Genomic DNA, 19,107 nt, shown 5'->3' with positions numbered 1-19,107 from the left:
ATTTAGAGAGATTGGAGAAAATAATTTAGATGTACAAATGGCCTTGGTCAGTGGATTTAATGATGAATTAAAGAGAAGAGGGAAGAAAAGACAGCTCTGTCTGGAGCCCTTCTTAATAAAAAAGGAGGAGATGTGCCTGAATTGGAGAGCAGCTGAAGGAGTGGAGTATAATGTTTTAATCATTCCCACAAATTCGGCACTAAAGCTAATCTTGTCCAGAACCTGCCAGAGAAATGCCCAATTTAAACGATCAAATGCTTTTTCAGCATCGAAAGATGGTAAAGCTGCAGAGGAAGAAAAAAAGGGTGCTGCATTGATTATATGAAGCAGTCTTCTGAGATTATCTGAGGCAAAATGGGAATGGATATAACCAGTTTGATCATGATGGATTCATTTATGAATAACAGACTGAAGTCTTGTGCCAGGACTTTGGCAGAGTTTCACATCTGAATTCATTACGTATAATGGTCTGAAATTCCGACACTGAGTAGGGTCTTTGCCTTGTTTTAGTAGAAGAGTGATGACTGCAGTGTTTATCCTAGGGTTTAAATACTGTGAGAAAATGACCACATTCAGCATTTGGAAGGTAGGTAAAGAAAACTGGTAGCACTTTAGTTTAGGAACTGCAAACATGCATTTATTATTCATTTACTCTTATATAAGAAGACCTTAACAAAGGCTTTGTTCGGTCTTCATAACCCTTATAAAAGATCAGCAGATAGGCTATTCATGTCTGTGAAATGTGGAATATTGACATGATGGTAAAATTACTTATTAATATAAATGATTCACAGATCTTATACTAAATGTAAAATATCAAGAGGAATGAGTTTCAGTTAAGCCACCTCAGACTGCTCCAAAGTAAAGTTTTGTTAGTAGGTCACATTGCAGAGATGAATAAAACTTTACTGATGTTTTGTAAATGTTATGAAGATTTAAAGAAGGGTTTGTTAAGGTCTTCTTACATAATAGTAAATAAGCAATAGATCCATTTTTGCAGTACCTGAAGTGTTCCCCCAAAAAGGCTGAAATAAACTCAGACAAAATTCTATCAATTCCTTTGGCTAATCATAGAGTTTAAAGCTTCCTCCAGCACCTCCAGACTAAGAGTCACACCAAAATGTAATGCTTTCTCAACTGAAAGGTAAGGCAAATTCAACTAATCTATGAAAGATGAGTAAAATGAGGAGGGGTACAAAGGCACTATTCATTTGTTAATGGTCATTAGTTATTGCACCAGACACCATCCTGATAGCAGAGATTGTGGCAAATGATTCATTATGATGGTGAGAAAAGGCTAAGAGTTTACTAGGCTTGGCCCCTAAGATATGCAGTAATAAAGAGCGCTGGAATTCTGCTTGAGAGAAGTGTGCTTAGCTCAGCCCTAACTGTTGATATTTCAAATTCATAATTTTATTCCTTTAATTTAGAAGCTAATTGATTGGAGAATTGTTTATTACTTAAGAGTGATGCATTGAATCTCCATCTGTTGTCATGGGGTTGCAAGTTAAGATTATGGTGTTTAAGAAGAACACAAATATGGTCTGAGACTGGGGAGGCCTAAATAACAAAAATGCAGGATAAGTGAGACTAAAGCTTGAGAAATAAATAAATAATGAACTTGTGACTGGTATGTATGATGTGAAGAGAAAAAAGTGTATTCTGATGCAGATGAGTTTAAAATATGAAAGCCATCTATCTACCAAACTGAGATCTTTGCAGAATTTTCAAAAGGACTGGGATGAGTGAGGAATGCACATCTGGGGTGAAGCATTGTCTGTTTTGGCAGCGACTAATGTCATTCAATCATAAGTAAGTGTCTTATATTAGCACAGTTTCAATATGCTGATGATGTAAAAAAATCAAGGCAGTACGTGTGGAAATTCAGAGAATTCAGGCCCCGACCATTACATGAAATAACAAAAAAATTGTTTACAGTTAAAGAAAATAGTAAAGAGAAGAAAATACAAAAGCACAAACTGGCTGCGATGGAGCATAAGTGTAGCAATCACTTTGCAAGGACCAGGAAGTACAGAACAGGATCCCCTCACATCCCTCCCACCTATCCCATAAATTCCAAGGAGAAACAAAGTCAAATAAAAAACAACAAGCAAGGACAGCACCAGAAGAACAACCAAATGAAAGCTAAACTAATCAAAAGAATTACTGTAAATAGTGTAAATATATTTTAAAAAGTCCATGGAAAAGGAACTTGTCATTAACATTTGGTGCTGTGAATGCAATCGCAGACATGGCACTTTGTCTTCCAGGCTTTTTATTTTCTTGGTATTCGCTGTTAACTAAGGATCTGTTTTTAGTTTTCTTTTCCTTATTTCCTATACTGGCCTTTCATACATTTTCACAGGTTTAGTTCTCCTTAGTCAACTTAATTCTCTTCAGTTTAATAAATGTTAATTTCTCTTTTTGGGTTTTGTATATTGCATTCCTTCTTTGTGTAACTTGAATCTTTCTGTTTTATAAAGAAATACTATTGTGCAGTAAATTTAATTAATTTGTTTTTATTGATGGTGTGGAGTTTCAGGGACAGGTTTCTAGGTTTTGGTTGTTCCTGTCAGCACTAAAATGCAACAGCAAGATCATTAAGCTGCATTTCATCTCTGTTCCTCAAGGTGTCTCAGTGGGCGCCCATAATGATCATCAGCACATGAATAATCATACCATTAGGAACTAATTACAATGTATCTGCAAGGGTAAAGAGAGCAGACAGAGGCAGAATGTATTAATTTATGATTCAATTAAGACGGAGATCTGTGTAAGTATACCACTTGAAAAAGTAGATCATCCAAAATTATTTGCTTTTGTCAACAATAAATAAAAGATGGAACTAATTTAAAATGGCAGACTCTCCTCTCTTATTAACAGTGTCATTGTTTTTATTGTCCATTTTAAAACCAGTTTAGTCCAAGTCAAGGTCAAAGGAGAAGGAGCCTAACACAACATCATTATTGGCAAAGCACAAATGGGAGGACAATCTATCATGGGGCAAACATCCCCACACTCAGTTATAAAGGTGTCTATAAGATTCATCATTTGATGTGGGGACAGACTCTGAACAATTTTTTGGTATACTCTTTTATATTTCACATATAATACTAGATATATACTGTATGTCTATAGTGATAAAGTCCGTAGACAAAAGGACAACTTAACATGTAACAGTTTAGGTGCTTTCTGTGTTTTTTCTACTTACTGCACAACTAAGTAGTGGGAATCATTAAAAAGATGAATTTGGTGTCTTTTAAACAAACACATTAACCACAGTTTGGGGCCTGCAAAGACAAAACTCATATTTTGCTCTAGCCCATCGTCACAGGTAGATCACTTACTGGTAGAAGGTTCAAGAACATAAGTTGTGCCTAGCCAGAATTGGTTCAAGGCCATAAGGCATGCACATAATAAGGAAGTTTGCTACTAACTTACAATGCCCCATTGGTCCCAGGAGAACTGTAAAGAAGCACAAGCCAGGAACTTGAAGTTTTGGTTCAAAAATTCCATCCAGAAAATGCTCAGGATTAACCATCCATCAGCTCTGAAGTGAAACTGAAAAAGCCACCAAATACCTAGGTACATTGTGTGCCGAGACTCTTAGCAAGAGAGCTGCCATACATCCAGGTTGTATGGGGTAGTCCCTGCACCCAATTTACTTTGCTTTATTTTAGGCACAAGAATCCTAAAATCTACATCAAGTTTGCAATGAGTGAACAGACGTTTGAACATGTCTGCCTGCTTGCTTTTATTCTACGTTACTGTCCAGGAATTGGAAAGTTAAACAAAAAGGAAATAAGTAAGATTATAAGTGCAGTCAACCCTGGTTTATCTTGATGGTGATAACAAGTGGAGCTGTAGACTGTAGCTGCATTTCTGTAATAGGGTGGTAAGTATGACTTAACAGAGCAAGAGTCAAAGGTTTGAGATATTTGGGTCTCCATAGAAAGTTATAAGGTGAGTACAGGGTTAATATTAGTCCTTTCCTTGACAAAACACCAGTCAACCTGATATGCTAGTCTTTGGGATGATAGGGGAAAAACTAGACTACCCTGAATAAAACAAAGCAAGCAAAACACACTAACAGTGAAACTAAATGGATAAGTAAATCAATTCAATTTAGGCGTAGAATTGGACTGAAACATTCAGTTAATCAAAGAACAGATGAAAAATGTGACAAGGAATACATCATCCCTTAAGAATTTGCACTTACTGTATCAGAGATACAGTACTTTTGTTTTATCTGTGCTTGCTAAGTCCATCCCACAAGGGATCTTTAGTCCAACTCCTGCAATCAGGATTAACTGTGCATTGGGTGGGGGGCCATCTGTGAGAGAGGAAGTTTTAGAGCAGACTGATGGCTGGACAAATGACCAAACTGAACAAAGATCATGTAACCATGTAGTAGAAACAAGCAAAATGTAATTTCAACTAGGTTTGCAAAGTAAACATTTTACCACAAATTAGTAACTAATAGCAGATAACACATTCCAAAGTAATTGTACTTTAATAGTCAGAGGCATCACTAATAACTAAATAAAGTACCTAAAGTCATAGGTACTGTAAAGCAGATGGTGGTGGTGGTGATGCTACCTGGGGTAACGCTTAGAAATTCTGGCTGGTAAACTATACTACAATTCTCAAATAACTCCTCATTGAAGAGAGTAGTATAATTCATGGTGGCCAGTTTAAAAAATATATATTTTTTTTTTAAGGATATAGGTATAAATATCCTTTGATATGGCAAAATCAGGGACCTTTTTTGACTCTAATTATTTGCAAAAACATGATTATAATTTCAGAGGGCTTACTTATATATTATAGTAGTTGAAATACCCAGTGTTGACTGGGAGGAAAATAAAGTGTTTGAGAAAAATATAATTAAAAAAAACACAACTTTAAAAATAAAACAAATTAACAAACAATGAAGACTCACTAATGTGCTTGTATTGTTCACTGAAGTTTCTTGTTATATACAATGTTTTTAGTTTTTTCCATCTTTAGCCAATATATAAAGGTTCCTTGGACTTCCTACCCTTGAACATGCCACATAAAGTTGTCCATGTGAGAAACAGGCTGTGTCCAAATTGATTCCAGCAATTTTCAATGATTGTCCAAATGTTCCAAGCGTCAAATGGATGATAACAGACATACAACTCTGAATCTCCAATTAGTCTATTCCAATTGATATTCTTTTACAATCAAAGGATAAATATTTTACGTATATAAATAAATATTATAAGTTAAATATCATAGCTATATTTGGTCTATACTTTACGTTTGACTTTGATAAGTTAATTAAATTAGTTTTTTGATTGAAAAAAAATCCTATTTCTTTTTTACGAAAAAATTGTAACACCAACACGTTAGCTACGATATTGCAAAACAAATGACATTTAGTTAATTAATGAATAAACAAAAATTGCAAAGAGAGCCACTGAATCTACAAAATAAATATAGGATGTTTATTGTAGATCAAAATAAAATTGCTTACTTATCTTATCTATACTAATAAAAGGCAAAGCCCTCACTGACTGACTGACTCACTGACTCACTCATCACTAATTCTCCAACGTCCTGTGTAGGTAGAAGGCTGAAATTTGGCAGGCTCATTCCTTACAGCTTCCTTACAAAAGTTGGGCAGGTTTCATTTCGAAATTCTACGCGTAATGGTCATAACTGGAAGCTATTTTTCTCCATTTACTGTAATGCAGTTGAGTTTGAAAGCCGTGGGGGGTGGAGTTTCGTGTGACATCATCACGCCTCCCACGTAATCACGTGAACTGACTGTCAACGCAGTATGTAGAAAACTAGGAAGAGCTCCAAAAAGCGGTGAAGAAAACATGCATTCTATAATTAAGAAGGCAGCGAAACAATAAGAAGCGAGTGGGTGACATATATAACCATATTCATGAGTGCTGCTCCTTCGGAAACAAAGCACGGTGTAAACCTAAAGTTTAAATTAAGTTCATAGACAGGCTGCCGCTGGCGTTTGTCATGCCCATGGTAATGCGGGATTCAAGTTTAATGAGAGGACGCAGGATATAAACAAGAGTTTTGATCACTTTGTAACTAAGTTAAAATTGCAGGTGAAGGGCTGTGCTTATGCAAATTCCGAGAGACTGTGTTTGTGGGGGATTGACAGTTAAGGCTGGTGGGGGAGTCACGTCATCATCTCCCCTCCCATTCACCTCATTTCGCTCTGAGCTGAGCTCCGCGGCTAACGCAGTCTTACAGAAGCGAATTTGTGATGCTGCCACCAAATACTCACAGAAAAATCCACAAGTTAATACACACGCTGTCTCTAGATTTTCTCCACACTGAATCCTCCAGGCACTACTTACAAAAGGTTACATTGACAATCGTGTTACGTTATTTTTAAAATGTTTCATTTAATCACACTTTGCATTACAAACAAAGGGAAACTTCTGTCAATGCATGATTTGCTGGTACACCGATTACATTGATCAGCACTTCCCGATTCATTTTACCCTCGCACCCCCTTGGTTTGAGAAGAAGTATGAAAAAATATGACGTTAACACAGAAAAACAGATCACCAATTGAAGCTTTATGAATAATCGATTCGCCATCAATAATTGTTTTGGTAAAACCATACTCAGTGTAATCCTCCTTCCATTTTATAATTTTTCCGCCACTAGCCATGATTAAATGAACGGTAAAAAAGTAAGAGCGAAGCGAGGATGACTTATTAAGAAAAAGGACTTGTACCTGACCCGGAAGTGAAAGAGTCACGTGGACTGGGGATTGGGAAACATTTCCGGGTTGGGTACTATATAAGGACTATGGGAGCTCCCAGACGGCGAGCTGAGCTGGGTGGTAGGAGGGCAACGCGTCTGGGAGTGGAGGATTGTATTATTGTGAATGTTTATGAGTATTGTGGAGGAGAGGGTGCTTTGTGCACTGTGGAAGATTAATAAAGTCACTTATTGGACTTCCTGGTGTCTGGAGTCGTGGACAGGGATTCAAGGGAGCGATAGTGCCCCCAATCTGTCACAATATATATATATATATATATATATATATATATATATATATATATATATATATATATATATATATATATATATATATATATATATATAAGCGCTCGAGTTAAAAGACAGAATGATTCCCATAAATAGTTGGGATGCCAACCCGGCCAACTTTATTTAATTTCAAAAGCAAGAGGGGTGCGGGGGTGCTCAAACATAAAAAATGCTGGCAGCCACCTCCAGTTCGCCCTCAGGTGGTCATTCCGAGTGCCAACTGGATGATAACATGCATACAAGACTGCAAGATCACCCCCCCACCCTACCCAGAAGGGGGTGGCTTAGTGTTGATTTCACTCTACAGTATTTTAGTCAACAAGTGAGAAGAATGTGTATCAAGTTTCATGAAAATCACTCCAGCTATTTGGAAGTGATTCTGGAACATACATACATACACACACACACACACATACATTGACTTATACTTTATATATAGACACTATAGTATGTAAGGGTGTGTGGTTTATTTGTTAGGACTCTGGATTATGGGCTCAAATCTCACAATGTGTCTCATTGTGTGACCATGAACAAGTCACTTCACCTGCCTGTGCTCCAACTCAAAAAAGAAATGTAACCAACTGTATATCAAATGTTGTAATTCTCCTTAGGTAAAGGCATCAGCCATATAATACAACAGTATATATTACATGCATTTTGTAAAAAATACACAAATTTACTTTGTTGCACTGCTTCAGCTTATGTGTAGTATAGATATATAGGAATTGTTTAACCCATTTGTGCAGCAGTTGTGCTGTCACCTCATGGATGTAACATCCTGGGATCAAGTTTGGTGCCTGTGGGTTTTCTTTGGTTACATATTGAGGTTAACTGACAATACAGACATAGCTGCATTTGAGTGTATGTGCATGCACAACCTTATCCAGAGCTAGTTTCTGCTTTGTTTCTGATACTGCCATGATACATTTCTGGTTTCCCTGACCTTGAATTAGATTTAGTGCATTTAGAATGTTATGTCATATATCATGCCAAATTTCAATCTGTTTCCTTGAACCAATAGCCTTAGAGGCTCAAATGAGATCACTAACAACATATTTGAGAACGTCATATAATTCAGAACTTGTATGAGCACCCATTTTAGTTACACCCCATAAAAGAGACATAAAAGGACAAGAGCATCAGGCCAAGGCAAATGACAGTTTGCTTGACTTCTTTTGACTGCTTCCCTGTGTGAGATCAGCTGAATGGTTATTAATACATAAAAAAGTCAAAATTCCTGCTTTTTAAGAGTTGTACCTCATGCTTTAACAAATACCTCTTATTATGCACATTTTATATATATATATATATATATTGTGGTCTATGGCCATCTTGTTAACCCGGCCAATACCCCCAGGCCGCCAGATGCAGCCCTCCCTGCAGCATGGAGGTGCTGGATACCACAGGGGCCGCTAGATGGAGCTGCAGGGAGGAGCAAAGAATATTATTTGCCCTACGCCCCGGAAGTACATCAGAATCACAGGGCAAGGACAAGGGGAATGACGTGCTTCCGGGGTGAAGAAAAAGAAGAGTTTTGATCTGACCCGGAAGTGCTAAGAAGTCCCCTTCATTGTGGCTCCAAAACGATCTGCTCCTGCTACTCTGCTTCTGGGGCTGTGCCCAAGCACCAAAGGAAGATGTTAATGATTGCCGAAAAGGTAAACGTTTTGGATTTGTTGAAGGAAGGGAAAAGCTACACCGCTGTAGGACGCCATTACGGCATCAATGAGGCTACGATTCTTTTTATTTAAAAAATAGGAAAGGAATATAAGATCTATGGTCGCAGTGTCCTTTTAACCAGGGTGCAAAACGAGTTGTAAGTGGATGTAATAAGCCAGTAGTCTGGATGAAATCTGTTTTAGGGATTTGGATTGAAGAAGAACAACGGCGTTGCTACACAGTCGCCTGAACAGGCTCCTTTAGAAGAGCTGTAATGCTCTCCTTTGTTGTGCAGTAAAACTAAACTCATTGTTATCGGACAAGTCATCGTGTCATTGTTGGTGAGTAACCATAATAAATTTTCTACTTACAGTACTTAGTACATGTACGTACGTTTAGTGTCACTGTACACACATTTACAGTATACAATTTATCTTGCATTGCACGTATTTATTGCTGGTGGCCTTTCTATCGTAATGGCTGTAACATATGTGATATCGGAGACACTCGATATCTTTAAAATAATATTTAGGTTTTACTGTATATAAACAGTGTGTTTACATACATAATTTCAATGAATCTTACCTAATAACTAAGAGAATACAAAGGGTTTATGCTGTATAACTGTGCGGGAATATTTAAAAACAGTTTGGGAGAGTTTATAAGGGCTTAAAATATATAAAAATAACCATACAAACATATGGTTTCTAGTTTGTGGATTTTCACCTATCGCGGGGGGTCTGGAATGCAACCCCCGCGATCGAGGAGGGATTACTGTATATATATATGTATTCAAGGCATTCATAGTCTGAATCACAATCTGACTGTATGGGTGGTTACCTACTAGGTAACGCCTGTGGTTGGTCAGCAAGTCGGCTAACATCCGCCACGGCACCCTCTTACACAAACAAACACACACACATATACATACAGTACATGCACATACAGTTTTTACAGCCATGATGACATATCAAGTATGGGTTGTAAGATAGTGCATGTGCTATCTGCTTTTTCCTCTTCTAGCTTGAGAGTTGAGGGGGGAGTCCTATGATGAGAACTGATAACACTTTTTGTTATTTTATTGAATTTGTGGTTAATAAATGGAGATCTTGCAGATATCCCAAAATTTTACAGTGCCTTGTCCTATTTTCTCCAATGACTTGGTGGCATTAAACTTTTAGGAGTATCATTCGGCCTGCTGGTTTAGTTTTAGATTTTGGTCTCTAATTTTGACATTCAGACTCAAAAATGAATGAATAGTTAGACATAAAAGTTCATCAATAACCACACAATATTTACATTATGATTGACAAGTAGATGGCAATGAGAATAGTTAGAAGAAAGTAATGTGATAAGAATAAAATGATAATTAGTAAAGTCACTTTGAAAAAAACAGCTGTCTGTTTGAAACTTCAATCCTCTAATACATTACTGAATGAATAAGAGCAAAGCAACGTTAATTGCATATACCAATTAAAACAAGAAACCTTTCAAAAGGTCCTGGTTTGGGAAAACTTCGACTATAGCACTTTATCCACTTTTGACTCTAATATCACTTTACTAAAAAAAAGTGCATAATCAGAAGTAATATGCAAGACTACAGTGCACAAAATACAATGCCCTCATATTGAGGGCATGAATCAATAATGAAAGCAAAAATATTCTTGTATCTAAGGTACGGCGGACAGATACATATAAATATTTTTTTAACAACTCTTTAAATGCAAGTAATTTCTTATCACAATCAGATGTACAGCAATATCTGGAATTTTAGAGGCAGTAATAATACTGGAAAAAATTAAGAAATACCTGTCTCCGCAGGTCTCTTGTTTTTTTGGTCATTTTATCAATGGCAATGTTGAGCGGATCTCCTTTTTCCTTTCTGCCAGTCTAAAAGATAGACAAAAAAATATAACAATTAGTACATTAAAAGGACTATGCTGTATATAAAATCTATCTATGTAAAATATAAGAGCACATGTTTTACATTTAGAAGTAAATACTAAATCCAGTTTAAAGTTAAAATAACAATTTACAGTAAAACTACAATCACTATTATTTCATATAATAATTTCTAACAATAAATATCTGGAGAATAATGAGGTAATTAACATTGCTTCTGTGTGCAAGAATATTTGGACTTCGTGACATATTTATCTATTGCTCTATTTTCTATTCAGCCTATTTAGTTCAAGGTAAGGTGGAGCCAGGTCTTATCCAAGCAGCAGTAGGTGTAAGACAGAAAGAAACCATTTTGAACAAGATGTCAGTCCATTGCAAGAAACACACACATCCTAATACTGGGCCAAACTAGAATCACCATTTTTTGCTTACATCTCAAGCAAATAAAGAGGAAATTCACCACTGAAACTGCAACCTTGTCAAAAATGGATATTTATAGCCCAGCCACTTCATCATATATGGCACCGTATACCCTCATTAAATCACATCCATGACAAAAATAGCACAAATCAACATTTTGCTGTTAATCCATCTAGCTACCAGTAGAAAATGTTTTATCAGCAAAATAGAAAACACATACAACACATAGCATCAATAACCAGGTCATTTTTATGGAGTGTAATTTTAAAAGGTGTTTTAATAGATTTATATCAAAATAAATTAGTTGTTTTTTATTTTTTTTTACTGGACCTCCATGCAGCTTTGTAGTTATCTTTTATATCTGTTCCTTTCTTACCACACACATTACAACACTATCCAAAATCTGCTTTTTCCACAAAAAGTATAATCGTGATGTTTTCTGAATATACAGAATACAGACGTTAATTCATGAATTTATTTCTAGACAAATTGACTACTTTAATGCATTATTCATAGGCTACTCAAATTGTTCCATTTGTAGGCTTAAGTTAATTGAAAATTCCGCTGCAGGAATAATTATTAAAACCAGAAAGTATGAGCAGATAGCTCTTATTCTTGTCTTTACATTGGCTTCTAGTTACATTTAGAGCGGACTTCTTATATGCAAACCTGTTTACCTAGCAGAACATGCCAGTGGTGATCAGAGCAAATAGCATAATATAAAAGTGTTGATCTATTAAAAGGTTCTAAAGATAAATTAAAATACTTTGGGAAGTTGAGCCTTTAACTACAGACTCAATGTGTACTACGGAAAGAACTACTGGCTTATGTAAGAGATGTCTCATATGTTGCAGCATTTAAATCAACCCTGTTTTAGTCTAGCATACCATAATTCGAGTTGGGTTTTTATGTTGCAACAATGTATGCCAGTCATTTGCTTAGAAATCAAATTTAGGAATCATTATGAATTGTACAAGGTTGAAAATATACACTAAACCATATACTGTTACTGTACACATGTTTAATCACTGGATAGACATCAGAGAAAATGTGCATCTTTTTACAAATGCATTTTATATTATTCTTCATTAAAGCAAGTAAGTACACGCAAAAAATGACCTAGGCATATAATGTCAAATGCCACACCTTCACACAATCCGAGTCTAAAGCATTAGTCTAGCAATGCTTCCCCATAGCTTTGTAAAGTGATTTGAAGTCTTAAAATGAGCACTTTGTATAATAATACATAAATGCCTATATTAAAGTGTATGTATTAGTTGATTAATCATGCCTTTATGTATAATAAGTAGGTGCTCCATTATCCTGCTTCTAATTCTATAAAGAGAGCTGGGTCAAATGATTGCTGTTGAGCAGGACATAGAGCAACAGATTGTTAACCGTTTTGTTAACATGGGTTTCAAGTAAAGGAAATACCATTGTTAGAAATATGTTTGGCCAGGTTTAATAAGTTTATTATGTTCTTTAATTTACCTGCACTTTGTAATAAAGTTCTTTAAATCATATGGAAGAAGTTACAAGTAGTTTAACATGTCTTTGGTCCTGCTTAAAGTGGCACTTAACAGTGAGTAACCGCTATAAAGTTATTAACATTACCCAACACTGTATAAAACAATTATCGTTTGGTACAGTGTGGTGTCACAGACTACACAAAATGGACGTGATGCTATTTGTATGACAAAAGTGTCAGAAACTAAATATTCCAGCTTGTCAATAAAAACAAGGCTGAAATAGTGATCTCATAGATAGATAGATAGATAATTTGAGACCCTGATAACCCCCCCCAACTGTACTGAGCACTGAAAATCTGTTAATGCAGGCAGAGATTGGTTGTCCACCCCCAGTGCAAGTGTACGTTTGTAGGCTCACCACATAACGCGTCTGTCACCTAAAGGGTGATGCAGGGATCATTTAAAACTGGCCACTGACCTGGCACTGTGCTCACTTTCTGTCTCCTCTCTGTGCACAAAGGCTATCTGTTCTTTTGATCTGAGAAAGTGGCGAATGTAGGACGATGTCATTGTCACTGCTTGTGTGCTGCGTGTTTCAATGACAGCTCCTGTTTGAATAAATACTTTGAGAATGTTCCTGTCTTAACAACAATAAAGCTGTTTTTTTTTGTAAACCTGGACTCACATCCTTCTCTCTTGTGCAAGTCTGTAACCCTATTTATATATATAGTGGAATATTCGGATATTTATATATATATATATATATAGTGGAATATTCGGACCCGGACACAAACGTGCAGACCCAGAATGTCTCAAAGCACACACGTTTTTATTGTATAACACACAGTAACACTCAAAACAGTGCACCAACCACCAAGAATACAGTCCTTTTAGACTCCTTTCTTTCTCTCTCTGTCGCCTCCACTCTCTTCCAAGCTCTGTCCACTTCCACCCGACTCCAGCTTCCGAGTGGAGTGAGGCGGCCTCTTTTATACAGCACTCAGTGCTCACCAATTAACATCTGGCAACACTTCCCCGCATGGCGGAAGTGCTGCAAGCAAGTTCAGCTCCTCTTCTGGCAGCACCTATGGGTGTGGCGGAAGTGCTGCGGATCACAGTTCTGCAGCTGCCCAGGCATCCCCTGCTGGTGGCCAAGTTGCTCCACAAGGTTGAGCTCCCCAGGTCCGTGGCCACAACACAATCCAGGGAGGCTGCCCTCTTCCATTCCAGGGAAAACACTGCCCTTCTCCCAGCGTCCCGGTGGGACAAGGTCCCAGGACGTTTGTCACAATATAATGTATATACATATATATATATATATATATATATATTGTCAGAGACGCCCAGGAAGGCCGGAGGAGGGCTTGCGCCTACCCCAGACCATGTGGGGGCAACCGCCCTGGTTGCTTTGGGGACCACAGTTAGGGAGCTTGGAAGCTCAACCCTGTAGGGGCCCGTGGGCGCCGCCAGGGGGCGCCCTGCTGCCTTCGGAGCCCTGGACCTCAGCACTTCCGCCACACCCGGAAGTGCTGGGGGGAAGAAGACTGGGGACACCCGGAGTGCTTCGAGGTGCACAGCTGGCACTTCCGCCACACAGGAGGAGTGTTGGGAAGCACCTGGAGCCCATCTGCGCTTGCATAAAAGGGGCCGCCTCCCTCCATTCGATGGCTGGAGTCGGGTGGAAGAAGGACAAAGTCTTGGAGGGGAGGCGGACCAGAGAGAAAGGCATTGGACTGTGAGGCCTGGACTAAAGGGGTGATTGGTGCTGCGGCACTAGGTTTTGTGCACTTATACTTGTACATAAAGCGTAAATAAACGTGTGTGGTGATAAAACATTATGTCTGCCTGTCTGTCAGGCTGCCCCCTGGGACCTTCCACACGGCCTCAACCACCACTAAAAACAGAACTTTTTATACATGAAAACCAATATCCTGCTAAGATGAGTGTGCATGTAGAAAAGAACTGAAAATCTCATACTGACCTCTAAGGATTTTGACACTCTTGATATCCTTATGCTATGAAACATTCTGACCTGTCATTGTTTACACACGTCTTAAACAACTGTTATCATACACTGATAATTTCTGTATTATCTATATCTATTATTTATTATTTATTTACTTATTATATTACATATCTTACACATCAATATTGCTGCTACTTGTTTGTCCTATCTTTGCACAATGTCTTGTCTTGTTTGTGTTTTAATTATAAATTTTAAAATTTTTATTCTATTTTTAATTTACTATTTGCACATCATGTTGTTACACTGTGGACCCTGAGCTTTGCAATTTCGTCTATCTGTATACTTGTATATGGTTGAGATGACAATAAAGTTCACTTTTGACTTTGACTGTGTCCGAGCTGTACCCCACAATATATGTATTAATAAAGTATCTATCTATCTATCTATCTATCTACACACACATACAGTAAAATTAGAAAATATTCACATTTGTTCACTTTTTTTCACACATTATATAGTGTTATAGATTTTATTTTAAATGGATACATTTCCCATTTTTGGCCATCAATGTGCACTCAATAACCCATAATCCAGAATTCTTACTTAAATGACAGATTTCAGTTTTTGATTTTTCAGAAATTTTCAAACCTTTCTGAAATGGCGTTTTCACTTTTTCATTACCGTTAGTTGATTGTAGATTTTAGACTTACGTATACAATGTATAACAAAAATGTATTCAATGTGAATCTTTATCATCTACACTGTTTAAGGTAAAGGTATTATTATTTTGATTTCTTTCTTCTAATGTCCCTGAAACTGCAGCTAAGAGCCACTCTCATTCAGTGTCATTTACACAGCAGGACCTCTCAAAATAAACTTTTTGTGCTGTCATAAAGGACAACATGTTTCTAAAGAATTTATTTAAGACATCCAGATGGAGACAAAAAACAGCATAACATGGAGTATAATATCATAGATTTGTAGTGAATTTTGCATAACTGAGAGCACAGGTGTAGTTCATCCTGAGCAAGTGCTTTGGAAACTTTTAACTTCAGAGGCTACCGGACTCAGTGGTAATAAAAGGAAGCGATACAACAGATAGGAAGATTGAGTAAAGTGGTCACAAAGTTCAAACTGAGAAGAAAAGCACTACAAATCTGATGTATGGCTTCAAGGGACCCAGACAAACTGCTATTAATAGGAAAGAAGAAAAGGCTGTCAGGGCCACAGGCAAAGGCAAGGAAAAAAAAATGGCCTACATTACATTTTTAGTGTTCAACGGAGTCACAGATAATGATGCACAGTGATCACCTCCAACAGAAGTAGCTACTTCTGCTTGCTTTCTCCCTCTGTGCAAGTCCATAAATCGAGTAACAGAAGCTCAGCATGTTAACCGCTGTTACGCATTGCCTCTCTAGGGGCTCATTATCTCATCACATTTGGGCTTCTGTGAGGGAGAGCTTCCTGCCAAGAATGGGGCAGAAATGGCCAGTGGCTATTCTTTTTCTCTTAAATAGGCCTAAGGCTTGTCAGTTACAATATGCAATGTGTTTTTTGGAATAAATTCCAAAGAAGGCACACAAGATCCAAAAGTTGAAATACCATGAGACTTTTAATTTTATTTCATCTAAAATGTCAGAGCAAGTGTTTCACAAAATTAGCAAATGAATTTTGATTTTGCATGTGGGTGTGTGTTTTTTCTCAACACAATCAATTAATCACTACAAATGGATACAAAAACTAACTATATGGCAATAAAATATGAGTTACAATTGTCAAAACACACTGTTCCTATCTCAGTGCAGCAGGCACAAGGTATTAACACATCCTGAACAGGATAATGTACCACTTGTGTTTTAATGCAAGCATGGATTCTCGCACATAAAAACGTTCAGTCATTCATTTATTTATTTCCCAAAGACAGCTTTGTCTACACTGAGCCACAGGAAGACATGGTGATTCACAGCTTCAATAAAAAAATGGGGGAAACCAACTTTAGTTCTCAGAGAGCAAGCACAGACACTAACACATGACTTGGCAATTCAACATCACCAGTCAACCAGATAACAGATCTTTGGAATTGGGAGAGCTGATGTAGATTTCTCACAGATGTCACTCCGAAGGAATCAGATATAAAGAAGCAACATCAATGACATTCAAGATTAAATGCCTAGCTAAAATGAGAGCAAGCAAAACAATCTACACTTAACTTTTAGCATGTGCCTCTTTCCTACTGACTCAGTCTCAGTCTTGACACTTCTTTACCATCAACATATTCCCCATGATTCCATGCTCTTCACTTCAATTAATTCACTTAATCAACTCTCCATTTCTTCCTTTTGACTTCCAATCTTCCCTGGATATGTTTCCCTAATTTAAACATCTGTTCCATTACTCTGACCCATCTTTCTCTAACCTAAATCTCCTTGACTAATTCCCTTAGATCTCTCTCTAATCTGCAGTCTAAAGTGTGGTACCCCTTCTCTTACTTCTTCATTTTCACTAATCTTATTCCTCCCATTGACTCCCACTCCTCATGTTGTTCTTTTGGACATCTTGCCTTGGACTTCCTTCCTAGATATGATTCTCTAAACCCAACCTTCTCTACTCACTCCCCTTGTCTCCCTCCACTTCAGTTCCTCAATGTCTTCCTCTTGACGTTTTCATTTTGCCCTGTGCTCTACCTAACTATTTTCTCTAATTTTACCTCTCAGCTCCAACCTTCCATTTACTCCTTTAAACTTTCTCCCATCGTCACTTTCTTCCTTTAACTCTGTCTTTTATTTTCCACCTCCTTAAAACTCTTTCACTCACTGCATTCTGTTCTCTCTGATTTTGTCCTCCTGATTCTCAGCCCTTAACTCAGTGACACATTTCTCTCTGATTTCCTCTACTCAGCTCTGCATCAATGTCTTCCACTTGGATCTGCCTATTGACTACTTCTTCTAAACCTTCCCTCTTTTTTTATGTTCTCTTCTTTCACTTCTTTGAGTGTCTTCCTATTATCCTTTTCCTTCTCTTCATGAATACATCCCTCAAGTGTCTCTCCTCAACCCGAGCTAGGGATAAAGCGGCTGATAAAACAATTGGCATTCGATGAGCTCAGAAAAAAACAAAAAACAAGAAAAAATAAATCTTCTCAATTTAAAATACACTATAAAAAGTAGGCACTGGTTCTCTAAATGCATTATTTTAAAGTATAGCCCAGGAAGTCTCCCTGTGAAGTCTGCATCTATTGTCTATTTACTCTGAACTGTCTCCATTCAAATGCAAAAGCTAAAGATGATACCTACCGAGCAGAGCTCTTCAAAAAGATTTGCATTTTTCCTCCCGACACAGGTTAGTCAGCATGCAACTGTTATAAGATAACCCTTTAACCAGCTCGAATTAAATGTGGACATTAATCACATCTGTAACTGCACTATCTTCAGTTAAAATATCGTCTGACATGAAGTTTAATGATTTTATGTGACATTACAGGAAGGAAAGGTTACATCTGCTTTAATCACTCTCTTGAATACATTTCCGATCGTGGCTGTTGTTGATAATCGCCGTTTGTTTTTGCACATTTTTTTTTTATTTTATTTTTTTTAAAAAGACATCATTAAAAACAGACCTGCAAATATGCACCGACAATCTGGAAGAGAAACACTCCATTAAAATTGGCGGCATGCTTCAATTGTCCAAATTACTGAAATGTGTTATAATTCAAATTGCCTCCTCATTTAATTGTTGAAGGCAAATCCATTTCTTTTCTTTGGATATGACACGACCTGCGCACGCACTGCTGAGACACAGCATATTTTGCATTTTAAGCAGCGTGTAAGCCTCTGACTGGTGATGTCTGTTTCTTTTTAGAGTAACAGTTGGGAAGATGCATGCAGCGTTAGTGAATCCAATACAAATCAGTCGCTCTCTATGCACCGTGCATTTAAAAGAGAGAGAGAAAAATAGAACCGTATTTTTGTATATAGTATAAATAAATTAATAGGCCTTGAATATGAAAAAGACAAAATCCAAGTCAAATCTGAAACTGTTCTGCTTTGTTATTTTTTCTTCATGAAGCCTAAGGGCAATCAGTTTCTGTCACTTGATATTTATTTGGCACAACTCAGCTATAAATGGTACTGATTTCCATTAGTCAACAGATTTGCCTCAGGATACAGAAACACCCCCAAAGCACACTTTGTAATCAAAACTAAACATGCTGAGGCATATTTGCAACTTGTAGTGGTAATTAAAGTCTGTTTACAATGTTTCTATGAAGTTGACTTTAACTCATAATCTATAAGAGGCTGATTGGAAATAATTGTGCCTGAACGTCCTATTGATGCTGGTAAAAGCCTTTACACAGCGGAGATGGGACAGAGCAGACAGCAACTCCCACACCTTGTTAACACAGTGATTAGGTTACAGCTTATAGATTTTTCACAATGAATAATGTGTACTGATGCTGGCATGTCATTCCAGTTTTAGCAAGTAGCCTGGGCATTCATTTATAAAGAGTGTACAAGGCCAGCAAAGGGAACCCACAAGTGTTTCATGAATGTAAATGTGAAAAACTGCTTACCATCGGTGACATGCACCTCTCTCTTGTACATATTCTAGCAATCCTATTATTTCCTGGCAGCATGAGTG

The 19,107-nt window shown here is 37.3% G+C and overlaps 1 protein-coding gene across 2 annotated transcripts in view; it reads right to left on the bottom strand.

The window, feature by feature from the left end:
- Positions 1-19,107, bottom strand: part of ctnna2 (catenin (cadherin-associated protein), alpha 2) — a 1,795,296-nt gene that overhangs the window by 460,037 nt on the left and 1,316,152 nt on the right. For both annotated transcript variants that reach the window (XM_039751821.1, XM_039751823.1), the window contains exon 8: positions 10,522-10,602. In XM_039751821.1, coding sequence (XP_039607755.1) covers positions 10,522-10,602 — 81 coding nt within the window. The remainder of the gene's footprint in view (positions 1-10,521; positions 10,603-19,107) is intronic.

Source organism: Polypterus senegalus, chromosome 4, assembly GCF_016835505.1.
Source record: "Polypterus senegalus isolate Bchr_013 chromosome 4, ASM1683550v1, whole genome shotgun sequence".
NCBI classification, from domain to species: domain Eukaryota; kingdom Metazoa; phylum Chordata; class Cladistia; order Polypteriformes; family Polypteridae; genus Polypterus; species Polypterus senegalus.
Note: the sequence above shows the minus strand (reverse complement) of the source record. Positions and strands in the feature narration are given on the sequence as shown.